Source organism: Rhineura floridana, chromosome 9, assembly GCF_030035675.1.
Source record: "Rhineura floridana isolate rRhiFlo1 chromosome 9, rRhiFlo1.hap2, whole genome shotgun sequence".
NCBI classification, from domain to species: domain Eukaryota; kingdom Metazoa; phylum Chordata; class Lepidosauria; order Squamata; family Rhineuridae; genus Rhineura; species Rhineura floridana.
In genome coordinates, this window is record NC_084488.1 from 65,981,782 (window position 1) to 66,004,767 (window position 22,986).

Genomic DNA, 22,986 nt, shown 5'->3' on the forward strand with positions numbered 1-22,986 from the left:
AGAAAGAAAAGTCAAGGTCGAGGATGATGAAGACAGATTTATGGATAGTGGTAAGGAAGAGCATTTCCCTATCTGCTGTACGACAATGCCCACAGCTCCATTTTTGGGCTGAATCTGACCTCCATCTTGAAGTCTGACCTTTAGAAATACATATTTAATGCTAAGACAACATAAATACAATTTTAGCCTACTGTTGAGTTTGAGAATTCCAAACAGACAGATTCTTTTGGTCCTCATTTTATACCACTTCTTTCTGTACATCAGTTTTTTACTTTGTTTTATTTCATTCAGCAGGAATGCTCTGTTTCAACATTTGCTGTGACTTCTTGATACTGTTAATATATTTCTACTCTGTTTATTTATTTATTATTTTATATCCCACCCTTCCTCCCAGGAAGAGCCCACTCTAGAATTCTACTCTAGAATTGCTTTCACTACAGGCAGCAAACAAAATGGTTTACATCTCTGCATATGCTTTGGGATGTGTGTTTCTATCCAACATACCACTGTTAAACCTTGTGAAACCCAACCTTACTGTACCAGAACCATGAAACAAAAATTTTTTTGTTATGTGCCTTCAAGTTGATTATGACTTATGGCGACCCTATGAACCAGCGACCTCCAGTAGCATCTGTCATAGACCACCCTGTTCAGATCTTGTAAGTTCAGGTCTATGGCTTCCATCATGGAATCAATCCATCTCTTGTTTGGCCTTCCTCTTTTTCTACTCCCTTCTGTTTTTCCCAGCATTATTGTCTTTTCTAGTGAATCATGTCTTCTCATGATGTGTCCAAAGTATGATAACCTCAGTTTCATCATTTTAGCTTCTAATGATAGTTCTGGTTTAATTTGTTCTAACACCCAATTATTTGTCTTTTTCGCAGTCCATGGAATCTGCAAAGCTCTCCTCCAACACCACATTTCAAATGAGTTGATTTTTCTCTTATCCACTTTTTCACTGTCCAACTTTCACATTCATACATAGAGATCGGGAACACCATGGTCTGAATGATGCTGACTTTAGTGTTCAATGACACATATTTGCATTTGAGGACCTTTTCTAGCTCTCTCATAGCTGCCTTCCCCAGTCCTAGCCTTCTTCTAATTTCTTGACTATTGTCTCTATTTTGGTTAATGACTGCGCGAAAGTATTGATAATCCTTGACAAGTTCAATGTCCTCATTGTCAACTTTAAAGTTACATAAATCTTCTGTTGTCATTACTTTAGTCTTCTTGACGCTCAGCTGTAGTCTTGCTTTTGTGCTTTCCTCTTTAACTTTCAACAACATTCATTTCAAATCATTACTGGTTTCTGCTAGTAGTATGGTGTCGTCTGCATACAGTAGGGCCTCACTTTACAGCGCTTCGCTAATACAGTGGTCTTAATTAGATGCAATTAGATTAAAGCCCCACTCATACGGTGCTTGTTCCACTTTTACAGCTGTTTTTGGGCATCGTGCACCATTCTATTAAATGGGTTCCGCTTTACAGCAGTATTCGTTTTACAGCGGGGGTCTGGAACATAACCCGTCGTATGAGTGGGGCCCTACTGTATCTTAAATTATTGGTATTTCTCCTTCTAATTTTCACACCTCAGATCCATTCCAGGTTGCCAATACAGGAAAGGTAAAATATTCTACCTGACATGGACGAGATCCAGTTCAGCGAGCCCTTAAAAAAAACTTACCTTTCACCTTAGTTGAGTGACATGTACTTGTCCAAGTTGATTTGGCTTGGGCTGCATGTGTTCCACTTAAGGTACACCTGAACAACCAGTCAAGCCTTATGATTTGCATAGATTTCTCCAGCATGGTCCCTTTCACTTTCCATCCCCCACCAAACCTCATAAATAGCATTCACTAACCCTTTCTTGAAAATGTGCAAAAAGGATTTCCATAGATGGTCTTTGGAGAGTACTTGTGTCTTCATGTGTGTAATAGATTGGGTCAAGGTACTAAGAGGGAGGGAGGAAAGAATCAGATTTCATTATATATACATGCTTTCCTGCTACTCATTGAAAAAATTGATGGAAAAAGAAATTATGCAATACAGATTATGTCAGTGTTTAAATTAAATTAGGTTCGTATGTTTGACTGTGACAGCTGTAATCCTTTGTTTACAGGTCACATTAATAGACTACATTCCAAATGAATATTAACAAATCACTTTTGTGCAAAGATAATTAGAAGTACATGCAATAAATCTTTATACAACGGCTTGCTTTCAAGACTACCCTTCTTTTACATGTTACAGCTGATTCCTCTTTACTCTTATAAACCAAAAACTCTCAGAGTAACTGTTACAAGGAGATTGTGAGTTTGGATGACTGATGCCAAATCTGGGTACAGATAATGGAAATTAAGGATGCTAGCTCATAATTGCCAGGCTTGTGTGCACAATTGGTATATTGTATTAATTGCTTTGTTAACCGGAATCCGTGTATTTAGCTTCCTATTATGCTACATAGGCATGTGGACAAAAGATTTTAAAGCAGAAATAGCTAATAGTGTTTATCTTTTTTTTTTGTCTTACAGAAGCTAAACACTTACCTGGAAATATCCAAAATACTGGGAGATTACGGTGGTCTAGGGAGAGCATATCAAGCTATAGCTCAGGTCCTGGTAAGGTAGGTTAGTCCATCCTTGTCTTGCTATCACTGTAAATTCATCCAGCTGTGAAAACCTTTAATGGTTAAATGTCTGTTGCTTCCTTTTCCTGACTGCTTAAATTTTAAGCAATTTTCCATAAGTGACCTTTTCCATATGTGACCTTTCAGTTGTAAACTATTTAAATTACGATCCGCTATCAGGTCTACCATCAAAGCATTTCTTTGTATATGATAACCCTACTTGGGGGTATTAAGCAGAATTGGAAGTTGTGTTGTTTATTTTTGCCTTGCAGGAAATGTAAGACACAGCTGAAAAACAAACATCCTGTCATATCTTACAGGCTAAAAAACAGAAAGCACTGAAAATTATAACAAGCTTCAATAGACATGCCACAATGTAACCTTTCCAGAATTCATCTTTAGAAGTTTTTATTTTGTTGTTTTATCTCACTTTTTCCAGCAAGGCACTGCTTATGCTTTTAGCACATGAGTAAATATTTCTTGTAAATAAAAATAAGTTTCTATATCCCAAATGATTAATTTATGCCATGAAAGTACATAATATGGAAAAAATTAGAAACACTGGGACTTGGTGGAAAATCATTGATACAAGCTAATGTTTCTATCAGTAAATCATGTTCAATCATCCCAACACAGAGTTCAACATATTCTCTAATGTGCATACTAGGTCATGCGCAGCAGTCCCATTTGTTTCAGTAAAAGGATCTCGTCTGCAAAAGCAAAGGAATGCATGGGTAGCCCAGGTCCCTCTATTAAAATGCATGGAAATACTTTTGATTGTGGAGAACCCAGTGTGTGTATTGGAGCTTCTCGATGCATTAGCAATAAGAGTTCATTAATATGTTTTTTATTATTTCATCATATGTTCTAAGGGCATTTTACAAAATTAAAACAATAACTATTGTAATTGCAGTTTTTCACCTTGAATTTTCTGAATTTCAGATGCAAGAAAGTTGATAATCTTCCAAAAGCAGATTATCTAATGGGTGTCTGGCCAAATTCCTTTATTTTTCCTGCCCTGGAAGATATTGAAACACTTATCTTAAAGAGATTTTTGAAAATGCTTCCAACATTTCCTTTATTATCAGTGGCCCTCCATCATCAAAAGCAATAACAGCAATGCTAGTGTTCTTTGATCAATGCTTTTTTTTTTTTTTTACTAATTTTCTACTTAGGATTACTCTGAGCAGAAAGAAATCTGAAATAAGATTTACATTATAATGGAATTCAGAACCTCAAGAACAAGCTACATATTTATATGTGTACAGTCGCAACTGCATAACCACTTATAAAAATTGCTGAGTAGTAGCCTAGGCATGTTCCTTCAGTATTTTCCAAGAGTGAGACTACTGATAGTCTGTCTATCAAGTTATTTTGCTTCTAAAGGTTGTGAAAGTAAGATGATGAAAGTAAGAACTGGGGCTGAGTATATAGCAGGCAAATAGTATTGTTATAATAGGCATTCTTTTCTTTTTATTGAGATTGTTTTGGCAGTGTCCATTTTAAGAGACCATCTAGGAGAGATCTTATCCTGAGATGAGTTGCAAAAGTCTGCTATATGAACCGTGATTGAGCTTCTGCTTTCTGAAGCTAGTATTTCTTCTTGAAAGCAGAAAGAACATTCCGTTCTTTCTGTTAAGACAAGAGTAAGTAGTTCATGAAATTTGAACAGAACACTATATAATAGCCCAAATTTACACATTAATATACACTGGTGTTTCCCTAACTTCAAATAGCTGAGGCTTGTTTGGCTCTTGCCCTTGAAAAGATTTACTTTTAGAATATGTAAGAGAAATTACCCACTTTCAGTATTCACACAACCTATGCTTCATGTTTGGGGAGTGCCTTCTGATTAGAGAAAGGCAAGCTAAAAACAGCAATATGCCGAGATGCACTGGGAAGCCCCTACCCGTAAGTGACAATTCAGTGGAATCTCTACATTGGGAATGATTGAATAGTTTGTTCACACCCAGTGCAGCACTGTCAACTTTCCCAGCAGAGACCGACTAAAGGATGCAAGGCTAGAGCAGGGAATCATACAAAGATGGAGCAGAGTCCTTTGGGGGTGAGTGTATAGAACTCCCAAGAGCCTTTAATTATTAATTATTTTTTCATTGCATACTAGCATCTGGGGTAGCACCTAACTTGGTACTCATACCAAGCTGCAATAATTTGGTTTATGACTTTTATTTCACTTTGCATAGTATATCCAACAGTTTCCCAGTTCTGGGTTCTAATACAACTTCCTTATCCCTTCTGTGCCAGAGGTAGCCCTATGCTACTGTATATGATTCTCAATGTTTGGCCCCTGGCAGGCAAATCAATCTGAAACCATTTACGGGATTTAAAGACTCATAAACATGTGAGTGTTTGTATAGTTTAGGGTGGATACACACACACACACACACATTTGCAGCACATAAATCACAGTCCTCAAAGTTGTTTTTTTTAAAATATTGGATCAAGGATCTATAGGAGTCAACACATGAAATCTTTCTATGGATGCATCTGTTGCAGACGTATGAGTTGTATTTTCCAGCAGTTTCTAAATGTACTCTTTGGTGTGTGTTTTTAAGGGCCAGGTTTTGCCTCCATCACTTGTAATTTTTGTCACAAGAGTGTGATGTTCACTGTTATTTATGGGAGTACATATATATATATTTAGGATCAGATTGTGCTAGTATCAGGGCAGGGTGTGAAAAAGTGGAAAACACCATTAGATTACTAATCTGATGAAATTCATTTGGGCTTTCTAGCTGGATCTCAATTGTGGCCCCCACCCTGTGGAATTCTCTCCCAACTGATCTACGCCATGCCCCGTCTATAATGAGCTTCCGCCGGACCCTGAAGACCTGGTTTTTTAGGCAGGCTTTTGGAACGGGCTAGTTTTACTGTTGTTTTAAATTTTTAACTGTTTTATATACTGTTTTAACGTGTATGTCGCCCAGAGTGGCTGGTCTACCAGCCAGATGGGCGACTAACAAATTGCATAATAAATAAATAAATAAATCTGGAAAACAAGAGTTAAAGTTAACAAATCACCACTTCTGCCTGCTGAAGTTGGATATTCATGTTCTGCTTAAAAGACAGTTCAAGGTGCAAAAGTCTATATAGCTGCATGTATAAAATGAAATAAAATAATGAAGAAAAGTTTAATTAGACTAAACAAATGTTAATCTGACAGCAATGTTAGTTTGGGGTTTGTTCTCTGCATAATCATTTTGCAGACTTTTTTCAGTCCTCTTAATCTTGCAGCAGAGTTTTATTTTCATAGCAGAAATAAAGCTTTATGTTGGCATATTGTGTTTTGATTATAGAGCAAATGAGTTCTTCCTTTTTGCTTTCTTTTTTGTTTGCTCTTCTGTTGGAAAAAATGATATTACCTAGAAGCTTTCTTATTTTCTGTAAATGAAATATAGGATCTTGTAATGCAATGTCAAAAAAGATCAAAAATACATCAAAAACATTTCTATTAATTCATTACATTAAGAAAACCTTTTTACATTTTCTCCTGTCAGTGATTCCATTTGACTTATTACTTTCAGCCTCTAACCCACAAACTTGGTGGCACAATCAACAAACCCCTCAGTGGCTGTTTCATCTCTGCTCTATTTGATTTCTTCACTCTGAGTAAATGATTAAGATTTCATGCATTGGTTCAACCAAAATCTATGTTCACTCAACCACATCCTTTATTGATTACTTCTACTGCAAACAGTAGGCCAAGTGTGATATACATAATTGGACAGTTGTCAGGGGATGTGGGTGTTAACAGTCCTGTTTTCCCAGTTGGAAACTGGAATCACCTTGATACACAAATATTCTGCACAGTTTCATTCTCATTCTTTGGACCGAGGAGTACTTTTCCTCAGAATATATGTTTTTAACTCTCTAAGGTCTGGTTGAATGAATTTAATGATTATACCATATAATCTGCTGTTCAAGTTGCACCTGTGCACTGCATATAGAAAACTAGAAAAACTGGAATTAATATTTGTCTAACATTTTAACCTTGTCCTTTAACTTATATAAATCAGTTCAGTTCTTCTGAGTGGAAATATTTGGTTCTCTTCCCCTTTGAAAGAAAAATAGGCTTCAAAATGTAGACTTTGATTTTAAACTTTAGAAACCTTTTGACATGTGGCAAATGTTTGCAATACATTTTATATTCCAGCAACTTTTGCTTGCTGTCTTCTCCAGATTGTAATAAAATAAACCTTACACAGATGATAAAATGTTATAAAGTATGCCATTTTTAACTTCATGGTAATTTCAGACTGTAGTCCTAAAATTGAACTCAATTGGACTTACATCTGGGGTAATCATATATATATATATATATGATTGCACTGTGATGCACTTTATCAGTTTGTTACATTAGTTAGATGCACTTGATCATGTGGAGGTATCATAGCATTATGAAAATTTTGCAAAGATGGTCTCCTATTTTTGTTTTTCATATATGTCTAAGAACACAAACACAAACATGTTTTGATACATAGATATCATATGTATGTTATATATATATTTCTTAAAGTTATGTCTTTTACCACATGAAATTAACTTGAAGTTTGTTCTTTAAAACAATAAGAACAATTTTCTCTGTCATTACATATAAACTTTAATTTCACACATTTCTATATTAAGACTGGAGGTCTTGGCTCACTAGTGGCTTGACATTTAGTTTTCTGCACTGCCACATTAAGGTCACCAGCCATGACACAGACTCAGAAAGAGGAAGTGTGTGATGTTTCACCGACAAACAAACTTGAGCATCTAGTTGTATGTTATAACGGTAGTGCGGAGATGCTGTGCTATTAATAGAGCTTGCTTTATTAAAAATGTGCAAATGTCTTATCGGTGTACATTGGCCGATATTCAGCTTAGATCTGGGAATGACCTCAGGTTGTGTGTATTGAACTGGGAATTAGAAGTTACACCTGCAATCCAGTGTAGATATGGTAGATAGTGTGACTCCAGCAACCCTTTGCTTACCCAGATAAAGAGCAGCAATTACATCTTGAAGGAGGCCATCATGTTTATGAGCGTCAGTTTTCATAGTATGTAGTAGTTGCTGTGCCCTACAATTTCCCCCCAAATCACACTAATCATTTCAAGCTACAAAACTATTTTACAAATATTGACATATTGATTGCTAAGTGGTATGATTAATTTGCTCACTTGATTAATTTGCTCATTAATGTAGGACTTTTTTGTTTGTTGTTAGCCAGGGAGAAATGGCTGAAGCTATTATGTACTTGGAAAAGTTTATGAATATTGCCAAGAGAGTTCAACTCAGCCAAAGTCTAGTGGATGCATGTACATTCCTTGGAAATATTTACAATCAAAGAGTAAGTATTAATTTGAGAAATTGTATCATAGATTTCAGGCTGACTTATCTCTAGCTGCATTCATATGATCTGATCCTAAACACCAGCATTTATCTTCAGTCCCTATGTAACACTGCTGCAAAGTATGTTTCCTGATAGCAGCAAATCTCAGGAGTACTTGCTTTAAAAAGGTTTAAAACAAAAAGATTTTAGCATTCCTTTTAGATGATGACATGATGTGGGTTCCAACATAGCTACAAATATATGGCTCCACATTTTCAAAAGTTTGCTATTAACTTAGGTAGCTAAGACCCAAAACCTGCAATCTGGCATATTAATGAACAGGATAGAGGTACTGGCCTGTGTAATTGACAGTATCCTGGTGGTATGGTAACGTTACATATCTTTCAGTAATTGGTTGAACAATTGAATTGAAACTTGTGAGTCTATTACAGTAGACTGTGGCTTTAAAATGGCAGGCATCTGTTCTGCTTGCTCCTTCCTAGCTTTTGAAGAGGGCAACATTACAAAACCCTGGATGATGCCAGTTTGAGTTTTATGTGCTCATGATTCACCTTGGTTGGTGTCAATAAGTATTCAACACAACTTCAGGGGTTTTTGTTTGTTGGCTTGTTTTAGTAAAATCTTTATTCTGAATCAGTATGTGAAATATCATTTTAAGTACTTTTTTTTTACCCGTTCAAAAGAGTTTTTCAAACAGCTCAGGTTGATCTAATTCTTTTCATTCACATTTGGTTCAACTCGACTCCTTCAGTGGGATTTTAGGTTCTTTATTTTAATGTATCTGAAGACCTATCCTAACATCACTGCCAGACATGACAGCACTTGTGTGCATTAGTGCTCAATACATTTAAATTGGACATGTATAATTTGAAGAAGGCAAAAAAAGAAAAACCAGGAGAGTTAGAGCTAACTTTTTTCATTCAAATGCATGTATAGCTGACCTGAACAAATAGTATAGAAAAGCACAGATAGTCAAGAGTCCCTGGCATATGTATCTGGTATTATATACAAGGTAATAACTGTGAATTAGTTGCACAAATATGTTTTATGCTTTTGTAATTTCTATGAACATGTTATAAATAACTGGATGCAAAAAGATCCCCCTCCCAATTTCTGCTAATTGTCTCTCTTGTTGCAGCCCCCTGCTGCACATACCACATCATTCTAGAAAATCAACCAATCCTTGGGAATAGTTTTACAGGCAGGTTCTTAAGAACCAAGAACCTTGTCACTTGGTCTACCTAGGTGGAGATGATTATTATATCTACCATTACTTATTGGTGCTGTCCAAAACAGTGAAGAGTGTAGAACCAGTGTGGTATAATAATTATAGTGTTGAGGAGATCCAGGTCCAAACCTTCACTCAGCTTTGATGCTCACTGGGTGTCCTTGGGCTACTCATCATCTCTCAACCTAACCTACTTCTCAGGATTGTGGTGAGGGTAAAATAGAGAGAACTACGTTTACCATCTTGAATTCAAGGCCTTTTTGTTCTCCCAAGCATTAAGTTTGTGTTTTGGTTGCTGTTTTTATTGTGATATGATGTGATTTATATTATTTTTATTTTGCTGTAAATTAACTGTGCTGAGAACTGTTTGACTGAAGAGTAGCATATAAATATACTAGTTTAATATATTTTTATAAACTGGGATTAAAATGGAGGAACATCACAAAATAGATTTTGTTTATTGCATTTTTATTCCACTCTTCCTCCAAGGAATTCAGGGCAGCATACATATTTATTTCCTCCTGTAATGAAATCAGACTTGTTTATACGTTTAAACTTGTTATGAAATGTTATTCAGGTGAGAAAGAGTTAACAGAATGCTAGGAGGCATGGATGATGTATGGCTGACAGGTGGGAGAGTGTGGGTGGGTGAGAGTTCCAAGTGGGTTTTGAAAATAAAAAGCGGTTGGTTTTACAGTTAGAGTTAGATAAGGAATTCTATACCTATACCAATTATACTCACAGTCTACATCAGTGGTCACCTTTTGGGAGAAAGGGTGGTGGGGCTGAAACTTGGGGTTCAGAAGGCATATCTGACCCAGTCTGAGGCAGACTTCCTGGGGGGATTTCCTGATCCAGGCATGGAGAATCAGGAGGTGGAATCCCAGAGACATATGGGAATGTTACACCTCCCCACACCCATTTCTCCCTGTGAGATAAGTTCAGCAGAGTGTGTATGAATAGCCTAAGGTTACCTTTTTGGCTGTGTCATGATTTGAACCATGATCTCTCCATTCTTTGTCTAGCAATGTAATCACTCCACCACATATAAAGACTAACAAAATTAATTCAGTGAAAACTGTTTGTGTACTATTATCCTGTATCTTCAGACTATTTCTAGCCATAAGGTTTTTTCCAGTGATGACTTAAATACCTGAGTATCTAATGAAGTGGTTATACTATTTTTATTTGTTTTTTAATTATTTATTAAATTTATATTCCTATTTTTCAACCCACATGGCAGTGCTACCCATTTAGTGCCTGCCCATTCAGCCTGTAGTGTAGAAGAGGACAATCGCTTCATTATTATTGCCTTTCTAGATGTCAAGTATGCCTTTATGGAGCACTTTTATTGGGGAGGGGGATTCTTATTATTTATTTATTTGGACGTATAGTCTGCCACATCCCAAAGACTTGGAGCTGGTAACAATATTCTAATTATTCTTCCCCTATTCCTGGCCACAAAAAGCAGGTTTGAATATAATTTATTTCTTCCAGAACTTGAGGTAGACACACTTACTGTTCTGCTGATTCCAATGCATCTCCACCTCTCTTTTCTGAAAACGGGAGCACACAACACTAGTCAAACCCCACCTGTTTTTACTGTAAAACCTGGTGGGATCAGCTTGAGTGCGTGTTTTTTTTTAATCGCTTCAAAAAGATTTCATAACTGATTGGCAGATCAACCCTTCCCCCTCCAGGTGTGGCCAGTGGAAACGCTTTGCTGTAGGCGATTAGTGTGCTCGTATACAGTCTTAGATGTTGGCAAGTCTCAAGGGGAAGACAATTCCACCAGAGGCACCCTTGCAGTCCTGACTTTGTGCATATTTGCTATATATTCTGTTTAAGGGAGCATTTCCAGTTGATCTTAAAGATTGTGGTGGAACATTTTACTAAAGATAGTGGGATTATGGGAGAAGTGACAGTGGCAGTAACACACATTTCTCACCATTTCAACGTATAAATTTCAGTCCCTCCACTATATGCCTAGCTTGTGTTGAAAGAACAGGCCTCCTGATTTGCAAAAGGTAAGAGAGTCAGCAGAGTCACCAGCATTTTCCCTCTGTCTTTTCTTTAGAGAAGGAAGGTTATTACAAGGGGATAATTATCCATTGAGTTGCACTATGTCCATGTCTGTCTGCTACTTAACGTTCTTTCCATTTTAAATGTTATGAAATTGAGACAATAAGGTAAAGTTGCATATCCAAGGGTATATGTGATAGTTTGCCACTATGTTGGTTCAGTAAGCCACAAACTGTAATCTTTTAAAGCCTGTAATTAGAGAAAATCAGAAATGCTGGAGTATTTAAAAACTGGAATGTATGTATCTTTTCTTTTATTAGGGGAACTACTCTAAGGCCTGTGAGTATTTTGATCAGGCATTTGATGCAGCAAATGCTCTTTCTGATTTGGCCCTAGTGAATGAAACAAAGGTATATTGTGGCATCGGAAAAGCTCATAATATGATGCTAAAAGTTAACAGCCATACAGAAGCTGCAGATTGTGGCAGCATCGAGTATCTGCTGGCCTGGAAGGAGAACAGAACTGACATGTGCACTGACCTTTTTACAGTTGGTAAGACACTAGTTATGAAACACATTAGTGCTGCATTGTCCTTATGGTTAAGTCATTTTTCTTGTATAGTTTTATTAAATTATTTGCTTAGTTTAATCCTATTGGATTACGTTTACTGTTGTGTGAGATTTTTTGTTCAATGTATTAAATAGGTTTATACAAGAATAATGGATATCTTTGCTAGAAGCTCTCTAACATTCCCTATTCTTGAAGTTATCACAATTTCAAGCATAGAAAACATCTGATTAAATGGAATGTTGATTGACTAAAAATTAAAAATGATTTGTTATGATCCTATAATGCTTTCCTTTTTGTCCTTAGCATGATGGATATAATCTCATTAACTCAAGAGTATTTTGCTCTCCATGTCTATATAGCATCACATCAGGAGAGGAAATGGAAAAAGAGCTTTATCTCGATATTTCTGTGGAAAGCCAAAGCAACTTATTTATTTATTGCTTGATATGTATAACAGGCTACACTCTCACAGACATGTAACAGCAGTGTGTTATTTATGTTTTGAATCTCAGTTAAACAATAGAAGTTGAATCCAGCATTGCACAAACAGAAGACAAGCTTGTGCAACAGCTCTTTCCTCCCTTTCCCGCTTCTCTTTCAGCTCCCTATCCCATCAAAAAGCTTTTCCAGTGGGTTGGAGGGACCTTCCAAACATTTTAGATTGTGTTAGGTGGTGGAGCAGTAAAAGAAATCAGTGATGCACATGGCTCCTCTGCCCAATTTCAGCCAATTCCCTACTCCACTGAAACTTGCACAATGTTGAATAGAACCATGGATGTTTATCTCTTTGATATAGGCATTGTTTAGAAAGCAGGGGTATGAAATGGTTTCTGTATAAGTACCAGAAATATACAGCAGAAAATGCACTGAATCAATATATATGTCTGTATTGTAACAAACTAGATTTCCTAACACAGGTCTAATTATTGAAGTACCCTAAAACTCTTTGTGTTAGAAGTATGCATATGTATGAGAGTGCATACATTAGACTTCACAAAAGTAGCTTCCATGACATACTGTAAGGATGGGAAATGCGTCTGCCCTGCTATTTTACCCTATCAACTGGAATCCACAAGGTTGTACTTACAGATGACTCTACAGTGGCCAAAGGGTCTTTTTAGGATACTGTATAAATGTATTTAGTCCTTTGTATGATGCATCGAAACACTTAATTTTCCAGTCTTCATTATATCTGGTGGTGATGCATCAAGCATACACTATGGCCTCATCAGAGCTTGCTCATCATTGGTGTAGCAATGCAGGTTGTAGCATTGCAGTGACAAAAAGATCCTACTAATTTACCAGTGTACCAGCTCATATGGCTAGGCCTACCTAAGAAATAAAAGAATTGGTATGTATTGTATTCCCTGATTTGTTTAGGACCTGCAAAATCTCTCATCATCCCACTTTACGGTAGTGCAATCAGAAAAGTGGTGGCACTATACAGAAACAAAATAATAATAATGGCCCAGTTCATACTTCACAATAGTTGCTTTCCATGAATGCACCTTTCAGAGCTGCTTTGTTTCCTCCCTGCTAGCATACAGAGGAACTAAGCCACAATCTCTAGCTTAGTGATATATCTGAACTAGGGGTCATGGTTTGTTTCTCTCCAACAAACATGATCAGTAAGCTAAGAACAAACCTTCCACCCTTGTTGGAAGCAAAACAAACCACAATCCCTAAGTTCAGATATGACACTAAGCCATGGATTGTGGTTTGTTTCCTCTCAGCACAAGTGATATTGGTTAATGGCTTACTATGACATGTGAATGTGGCCATTTCTATGTCCTCCCAACCATGAGGATGTATTTCCTTGATACATGGAAGCTGAAATAGTCTTAAGGAACTTTGATCCTTGGCAACAATTTAATGCTGATCTTAGAACTTCATTGTGGTCTGGTGGAGTCAAAGATATTCAGAAAGATTTGAGACTTCTAATATCTATATACTGACAATTTGATAGCTACCAAAAGGTAAGATTTTGTGTGTCATTTCATACAAACAGCTTTCCAGGTAACATTACACCTACACAATTTTGGGGTTTGGGCATACTACAGGTGCTGCCAAAAAGTTCACAAATAAATTTGTACTTAAGGTAAAGTTCTTACAATTATCACTGTGCAAACCAAAGGTGTTTTTTTAAAAAAAAAAAATTGACATTCTTTTTCATCTGCAGATGTAAGATAATATACTACAATATTCCGCCTGTTCTATGTTGTTATCCCAATGCACGTTTGACCAGTTGACACTATGCTGCTTTTAATACCCAAGTGATTCAAGATATCCTGCAGTTCCCTGCATGCTAAGACATGCTTCTAGCTGCAAAATATTTTTGTGCTGCTAAATAGAGTCCAGATTCTATTTATCTAGACTCTTTCCAGAAAGACATTGTGTCAGCACAAATCTGGAACATCCTTTGCACGTAATGTGCCAAAACAGTGTTGTGAACATTTTGTTAAAATCTGCTTGTCTGCAAAGTACCATTTGGCATTTATTCGCTATGAGAACTCAGCAGCTTAGATGCAGAAAATATAGATGACTCAAGCTAGATTCTGGTATCCATTTTTTCATATTCTATATATATTCCTTTCCATTTTTGCTTTGTTGGAATTTTTTGTTACAAAATATTATTTCAGGTTATCTTAGTTGGCATGGATATGTGTCCATGGAATATGGATGCTTGTGGAGTATATATACACACACCCCTTCTATCAGTCTGCGCACACACATAGTATGTTCTGCCAAACAAGCTAGCAGAGGAGGGACAGGGCTGTGTGAAATGCTTTCCTACCTCCTCAACCAGCACATAACAGGCAGAGGAGGAATGGAGACATTGTTCCTCTGCCAGCCCATTCACTTACCTAAATAGAATTTTATGGACTCATCTGCAAGAAATTTCTGTCATCTACCAAGTGTCGTGTTAAATGTAAGGCTGAGGACAGGAGAATGTATATGAGGGGGTTGCAAATTGTAATGAAATCTAAGAAATTCAATCTGTAACAATTCAGTTAAGCAATCATTGATAATAGCCATAATAAGTGTTATATATAACATGTACGTTTTCAAAATGAAAGCAGCCATTGCTTCTTTGTCAGTGGCTCTTGATGCAATCTGAATTCTAATCTAAAAGGCTGCAATTCTAAACTCAGTGCTAGAGAGAAAGTTCCATTGAACAGTGTGACTTACTTTTTTGAATAAAATTTTATAGCATTGCATATCTGCATAACGCCTGTTGCATTCTATCTTAAGACTGTCATGAATTGCAAACTATAGCATATTTCCATCATCACCTGAAACCACACCAAGACATTTTTGTTCCAGGCTTTTGCTTTTTAAATTGATGTAATTTTTAACCTTTCTTGGTATTCATCTTTTAGTAGGATGCAGAAGAATATAGCCTTGTTATGTTTTTAGTGGACAAACACATTTAGTATTATGTTTATTTCCCTTGTTATCTGATTATTTTTATGGCATTTAATTCTCTTTGAGCCTCTTTTGTAAAAAGCAATAAATAAATTTAATTAATAAATAACATCCAGCCTGAAGAAGAGTTCTGGCACACTCAAAAGCTTGCTTGCTATTTTCTGACATTTTTGTAATAGGATTGTGTAACGGTTGCTTTTCAATACAATGATGAGAAAAGTCAGGAATACTGTTTGAGATATTTTCTTACAAGCAGTGCTTCAAATTAGGAGATTGGTAAATATAAGGAGCAAAAGATAAATTGCATGTTCCTTTGTTTACAAATACATGCTAATTTTGGCTCAGCTATTAATTTAGGAAAACCTTTATCACAAGAATACCTACCATCCTTTCTTTTTGGTGTCACCTGAAAACTAAACTTTTTAAACAAGCCTTTTAATATGAATTTTCTTTTCCAACCAATGCAGTACTTATGGATGCTTTGATTATTGTTTTTAATAATATTTTTATTGGTTTCTATTTCTATCATGATTTTGTATGTTGTAGTGCTGCCTTGATATACTTTTATGAAAAGTGCAGGTTATAAATATTTAAGTAAATATAGCTTAAGTGCTTACAGTTCAGGGCAAAGGGAGGAAAAGTTGTGTAATTGATAAAGGTCTTTGCATAAATAACTATGAAAGATCTTAACTGTGGATGTTCTATAAAATAATTAAGAGTTTTTTAGTACACCATTTAGACAAAAATAAGGGCATCTGTGTACATTCTGGAGATGATCAAACTAATATTTTAGATCCCAGACAAGGATCTATGTATATTAAGATCCATAACCCATGTATAGAACATTATTGTTGAATAGAGTTAACATAGAATAAATAGGAAAAAGTATATTCCCGTCCTGGGCTTCTTCCAGGAGGAAGGGCAGGTTATAAATCAAATAATAAATAAATAAATAAATAAAGTTGGGGAAGCAAACAACATACTTGAGTATAACTAGAGAACTTAAGAACGCCTGGTGGATAAAGAAAGCTCAAGAAATTCAGCACTTTGCAGATGCTTACAATGCACGGGGCTTTTTTAATGCCACAAAGGCCATCTATGGACCAACAAATTACGGTACAAATTCCTTACATTGAATGGATGGTAGCAAACTTCTTAAGGATAAAGAGTCTATTGCACTGCACTGGAAAGAGCATTACCACGACCTCCTTAATTGTAACCCTATTGTGGCTGATGAGGTCTTCTAGCAAATTCCACAACAACAAACTAGAGATGAGCTTGCAGTATCCCCTAATTTGGATGAAGTCAGTAAACCCATCAATCAAATGAAGAACAACAAAGCTACTGGACCTGATGGAATTCCTGCTGAAGTCTTTAAAGAAGGTGAACCTGAACTTACACAACAGCTTCATAACCTCATCGAAAAAATCAGGATGAGGGAGGAGATCCCGGAAGACTTTAAGGACGCCATAATTATCACCCTTTTAAGAAGGGTGATAGAACAAATTGTGGGAACTACCAAGGCATCTCTCTTCTTGCTACTCAGGTAAAATCCTTGCAAGGATCCTCGCAAATCGCCTCCTGCCGATCTGAGAGGATGTCCTCCCCGAATTTCGAAATGGTTTCTGCCCTTCCAGGGGGACAGTGGACATGATCTTCATTGCACGACAGCTTCAAGAAAAATGCCGGGAACAGAATCAACCTTTATATATGGCATTTATCGATCTGACTAAGGCCTTTGACACTGTGAATCAAACTGCACTCTGGACCATCCTTCTGAAAACTGGATGCCCTGATAAATTTGTGAATATTTTGCGACTCCTTCATGACAACACGACAGCAACAATTTTGGACAACAATGGCTTTCAGAGCAATCCATTCAGAGTCAGATCAGGTGTCAAACAGGGATGTGTCATTGCTCCTATCTTATTTGCTATCTTCATTGCTATGATTCTACACCTTATTGAGGGGAAACTTCCTACTGGTGTGGAAATCATATATCGAACAGATGGAAAGCTTTTTAATCTCAGTAGGCTGAAAGCAAAAAGTAAGGTAATGTCAACCTCTGTCGTAGAACTTCAATATGCCGATGATAATGTGGTCTCTGCACATTCAGAGAAAGATCTTAAACTATCCTAAATGTCTTCACAGAAGCATATGGAATGCTTGGGCACTCATTTAATATTAAAAAAAACAAAGTGCTTCATCAACAGGTGCCAACTAGTCCCTCTGTAGCACCATCAATCCAGCTTAATGGTGTGACGTTGGAGAACGTTGATCACTTCTCCTATCTCGGCAGCCATCACTCTGTAAAAGCCGACATCGATGCTGAAATTCAACATCGTCTGAGCTCTGCGAGTGCCGCATTCTCCTGAATAAAGCATAGAGTGTTTGAGGATCAGGATATTTGCAGGGAGACCAACATGCTTATTTAGAAAGCCATTGTACTACCGATCTTACTGTATACCTGTGAAACATGGACCATATATAAACGCTACTCCCAATTTGTTGGCGAGTGCGTGAATAGATCAAACGTGGTTTGAATTCAAGCGCCGTATAGAACAGGAATAAGACAGGCCAGGCAAGTTTCTTGTAAGAGTCTTTACTAGGCAAAGACATTAGACACAGCTCTCTCCATTGACATTTCTTCCCCCACACTCTGAGTTCCTGCAAGTTTCCCACCTTATCACACTCCCAGCCAGCCACTGACCTTGATTGTCTGGCACTGTTCTCACAGCTTAACCCTTCTGCTTCAGGTTTCTCTCTCTCTGCTAAAAACCTTGTCTGTGAGTCTCACAGCCTGCGTCACTGACCAACAGCCCCCACCTGAGACTTACAGACTACAAAACTTCATGTTACAATTATTACATTTCTACAACATTAACTTTTCATTACAATACATTTCAGTACATGGTTTGATTTCTTACAGTTTACATTTACATTTTCAGTTCAGTTCAGTTTCTCTTTATTCTTTATTTACACAAGTTTCACAGATTCATGTTTGTTCACTTTCATTTGATGATACATTTATATTTCATTCCTCAACACAAAACTTCCACATTAGATCCATTGTTTCTTTATCTATTGGTCCTTCTTTTTCCCATTCTACTGGAATTTCATCTGTTTCATTATTCTGTTGTGTAATATTAAATGCAAATCTCTGAGGAGGTTGACCTTTTGTTTTTCTCTCTGATTTCCTGACATTATCTATTTCCATTTCTTCTTCACTCTCAATTTTACTCGGACCTGCACCACTGGTACTTGGCATTTCTGTATCATGTGTTGTTATGTCTTCACCTCTCAGCCTTTTAACAGTACGTTTGCCACCGTGTATTAAATCTGTTAATGCAGTTTTTAATGGAATTTGTTGTCCAAAAGGAACATCCGCAGCTTCCTGCTTGTTTTCACTATCTAGGATCACTGTTTGACTGTCTCTCCAAGGTTTATCTATCACCTTTATGTTTCTGCTTAACACTACTTGTTGTTTCTCAGGCAACCAAACTCTATAATATGAATTCTGAAATCCCAAAATGCGTCCTGCCTGCGCTCTTGACTGTTTTGCAACATGTACCCAGCATTTTGCCCCAAAACGTTCTATGTGTTTCACCCTGGGTTTTCTTCCAGTCAGTTTCTCATAGGGAGACATGCCTATTGTTCTGTACATTAGGCGGTTCTGAATATAAACAGTGTACAGAATACATTCACCCCAATAAGTGTTATTCATATCAGCATCTGCTAGCATTGCTCTCAATGAATCCTGCAATGACCGGTTCCTCCTCTCTGCCGTTCCGTTGGAGGATGGGCTGAAGGGAGCAGTGAGACTTTGAATTATCCCCTTCTTTTCCAAATATGTTTTAAATGAATTACTGGTAAATTCACCACCTCTATCTGATCTGATATTTTTGATAACAACCCCATGTTGTGTTTCTGTTCTCTGTATGAATGCCTTTAATTTCTCTTCTGCATCACTTTTCTTTTTCAATAAGAACACATGTGTAAATCTGGAGAAATCATCCACAATCACTAAATAAAACCTTGCTCCACCTTTTGAGCACTGAAAAGGTCCAGCTAAATCCACATGTATGAGCTGATAGGGTTCAGTAGTCGTGCTTTCACAGCTCTTATTTACTGGATTCACAGTCATTTTTGTTTTATAGCATACCTCACACTCATCCACATGCTCACAGTGTGTTAACTTCAAATCTTGACTATGCTTTGGGGTGTTTTGTATCTTTTGGAAATGTGCGTGTGCCAGTTTTCTGTGCCATTCATGGACACAATTATCATGTTTCTCTTTATTTACTGCTATCCAAGCACACATGTGTTTATCAAGCTTGCACTCAACCATGAACATTTGATTCTGTAATTTCCCTTGCATGCATATTTCACCATTTTTTCTCACAAAACATCTATCCCCTTCAAATGTAACTTTGCAACCTATTTGAGCCAATTTTCTCACTGATAGAATGTTATATTTTAAATCAGAAATCAATAATACATCTGTTAAAATTCCCAAATTACCCATCTTCAGCGTTCCTGTTGCAATCGCGTCCTGAGTCGATCCGTCAGCCAGATAAAGCTTCTCCTGCGTCGGCTTTGAAGTGTAAAATAAACTAGAGTCTGTGATTAGGCAATTAGACGCTCCACTGTCAAGAAGCCATTTAGAGTTAATGAGTTTATTGCTCTCCTTAGAAACAAAGTTCACGCTTGCTCTCTGACTTTCAAAGTCTCTGTTATTCCTCTTCTTTAAACAATGTCTCTGTATTTGACCACGTGATCCACAAAAATAACATGTTTTAGTCTCTTGCCTGCTTCTTTGATTTTGGTGTTGTACAGACACAGTCTCAGTTTCTTTTAATTCTATTTTCTTATTCTCTTGTCTCCTATACCACTCTTGTTGAAGTTTCTGTTCCACAAAGTCCAAAGTCAGATTCCCATCAGGTTGGGTTTCAAGACTAGAGACCAGCACGTCCCATTTTTGATCCAATGAAGATAACAGGAGATAAACCATCTGTAAGTCATTATGATGCACGCCTCGATCTTGGAGCTCAGCATTTAATCTACGAAATTCAGCCAAATGCTCTTCCATAGTCACATCATCTGTAAAACGCATCTGATAAAGCTTCCATGCTAAACACAGCCTGCTCCCCGCAGTTTGCTGTACATGCGCGGCTCTTAACTTTTCCCACATCTGATTAGCAGTCGGCTCATTACTCACCAGCAACAGTTGTGAATCTGATAGCCCCAGAGTAATAAAAGCCTTCGCTTTCTCGTCTTTCTTCAGCCACGCTGCTGAAGGAGCTGCCGGAGGGGGGTTTTCCACGACATCATTCAAATCCTCTTTAATCAGAACTGCTCTCATTCTCCACTTCCAGCTGGAGTAGTTTACAGCATTCAGCCTCTCCATCGGCATCCCGGAAGACAGATTTACAGCCATGTTGCCCACTCTTACTTGCCTCTTACTTGCGCTTTGTTTCTCTCTGCAACAACGCCACTTCACCGGCTCTTGAACCCGCTACCACGCCTGATAAGCTGGGCCCATAACCCTGTAGGCGATTGCGTGAATAGGTCAAACGTGGTTTGAATTCAAGCGCCGTATAGAACAGGAATAAGACAGGCCAGGCAAGTTTCTTGTAAGAGTCTTTACTAGGCAAAGACATTAGACACAGCTCTCTCCATTGACATTTCTTCCCCCACACTCTGAGTTCCTGCAAGTTTCCCACCTTATCACACTCCCAGCCAGCCACTGACCTTGATTGTCTGGCACTCTGTTCTCACAGCTTAACCCTTCTGCTTCAGGTTTCTCTCTCTCTGCTAAAAACCTTGTCTGTGAGTCTCACAGCCTGCGTCACTGACCAACACAATTTCTTGAAAGATTCCACCAGTGCTGCTTCCGGAAAATTCTGCAAATTACTTGGGGAGACAGACTAATGTTAGTGTCTTGGAAGAAGCAAAGACTACCAGTGTTGAAACAATGATCCTTCAACATCAACTTTGCTGGAGCGGCCATGTTGCTTGAATGCCTAATCACCATCTTCCAAGGCAGCTACTTTACTCCCAACTTAAGGATGGAAAATGGAACATCGGTGGACAGCAAAAGAGGTTTAAAGATGTTCTTAAAGCAAATCTAAAAAAATGTAACATGAACATCAACAACTGGGAAGTCTTGTCCCATGAACGTCCCAAATGGAGGTCGGCTATTATCAAAGGTGCTGTGGACTTTGAAGAAGCACGAATACAAGGCGAATGGGACAAATGAGCTAAGCAGAAGGCACATCAAACAAATCCTCATTGTGACCATCTTCCATTTGGAAACCTATGCCCTCACTGTGGGAGGCTGTGTGGATCCAGAATTGGCCACCACAGTCACTTATGGACCCACTGTTAAAGACCTTATCTTGGAAGACAATCTTACTCGGCCATGAGTGATCACCAATGATGATAGAAATCCTGTTAAATAAATATATAAAACAAACAAATAAATAAATGTGTCTCCCACTTTATTTTTTTTTAATAAGAGCCACTGCAATTATATACTTTTAGTTCATTAGATACATTTAGTTGATTGAATGAAGACTGTGGGTTGTATCTGTTAGGGTGACTTTTAGCACCTGCCATGCAGTGTAAAGCTCACCTTACTACCCCGGGTGTAAGTGCAGGCAGGGGAGGGCCAAATGGGCTCCTGCGCTTTCTGCCAAATATCAAGTAAACACACACACATAACTCTTGATCAAGAGTGGCCTCCAGCTCACACAAGCACCACAGCCTGGCAAGAAATGAAGGCCCCCTTTATTGTGAGCAGAACCATTATATAGGTTTCAGGAGTAAAGAGCAATAAACAAGATGTAACATAACATTATTGACAACATCAGAGACAAAGAACAGACAAAGAACTGACCCAGGCCACATATCCTTTGCTACACATCAGACGTCAGGGTGTTCTTCCTTTGGATTCGGACTCATGAGCAATATGTTCTTAAGATAAGGGCCTGTGAGGGGGTGTTTTGACACTTTGGGAGTCATAAAACAAGAGAACAAGAGAACATATACACAGGAAAATGCGTGTAGCCTGAAAAGATCAAATCTCAGCAACTCTATATGATCCTATTACTGCTTTTCTAAGGGAGTATGCAAAGAGAATTCAGAAGCAGTGCAAACCTCTGATTATTTACAAGGCTGATAATAAAGTACAAGACATTCGCAGAAAATAAAACAATCCAAGACGGCAGAGTGCTTGTCTTCTGAAAACATTGTTGTGGATTGAGAGGCATCTTTAGGGCTAAGTTCCCAGAGGTGAGGAAATGAAACCTAGAGCAGTTGTGCTCCCCCTCCCTCAGTGTTCCATCATGCTTTGCAACGTTGGTTCACAAAGCCTGACAAGTGCCTCCAAACCCATTTCTACCTAACATATCCAATGTAGTGTTAACTAACTATTCCATCAGCAGAAGCATACCTTCTTTGGCAAGTTCCCCCCCCCATGAACACCCCGTGTTGTCCCCAAAACTGTTCCAGAAATTGGGGGGAAACCTAAGAACAAATTTAGGGGGCACAGAGGGAGGAGAAGGGAAAAGTTCTGTTGCATAAGCAAAAATCCTTGCACTGACAGAATGCATTAGTTGGATACCACCCAGTACTACCAGGTGCCTTTGTGGTGATGCAGAGAAATCCATGGATGCTTTCTGAGTTGGCAATGTTAATTATCTTGTTCTCTCTCTCCCCCCCCCAATATATGCTATGTGGAAGGAGTGGGAAACCAT

At 37.8% G+C, this 22,986-nt stretch overlaps 1 protein-coding gene across 14 annotated transcripts in view; it reads left to right on the plus strand.

Moving 5' to 3' along the window:
- Positions 1-22,986, plus strand: part of TTC29 (tetratricopeptide repeat domain 29) — a 226,350-nt gene that overhangs the window by 117,850 nt on the left and 85,514 nt on the right. For 13 of the 14 annotated variants that reach the window (XM_061584750.1, XM_061584747.1, XM_061584751.1 and 10 more), the window contains 3 exons: positions 2,535-2,626; positions 7,857-7,980; positions 11,554-11,785. In XM_061584750.1, the coding sequence (XP_061440734.1) occupies positions 2,535-2,626; positions 7,857-7,980; positions 11,554-11,785 (448 nt within the window). The remainder of the gene's footprint in view (positions 1-2,534; positions 2,627-7,856; positions 7,981-11,553; positions 11,786-22,986) is intronic. The other variant, XM_061584752.1, reaches the window with a different exon arrangement.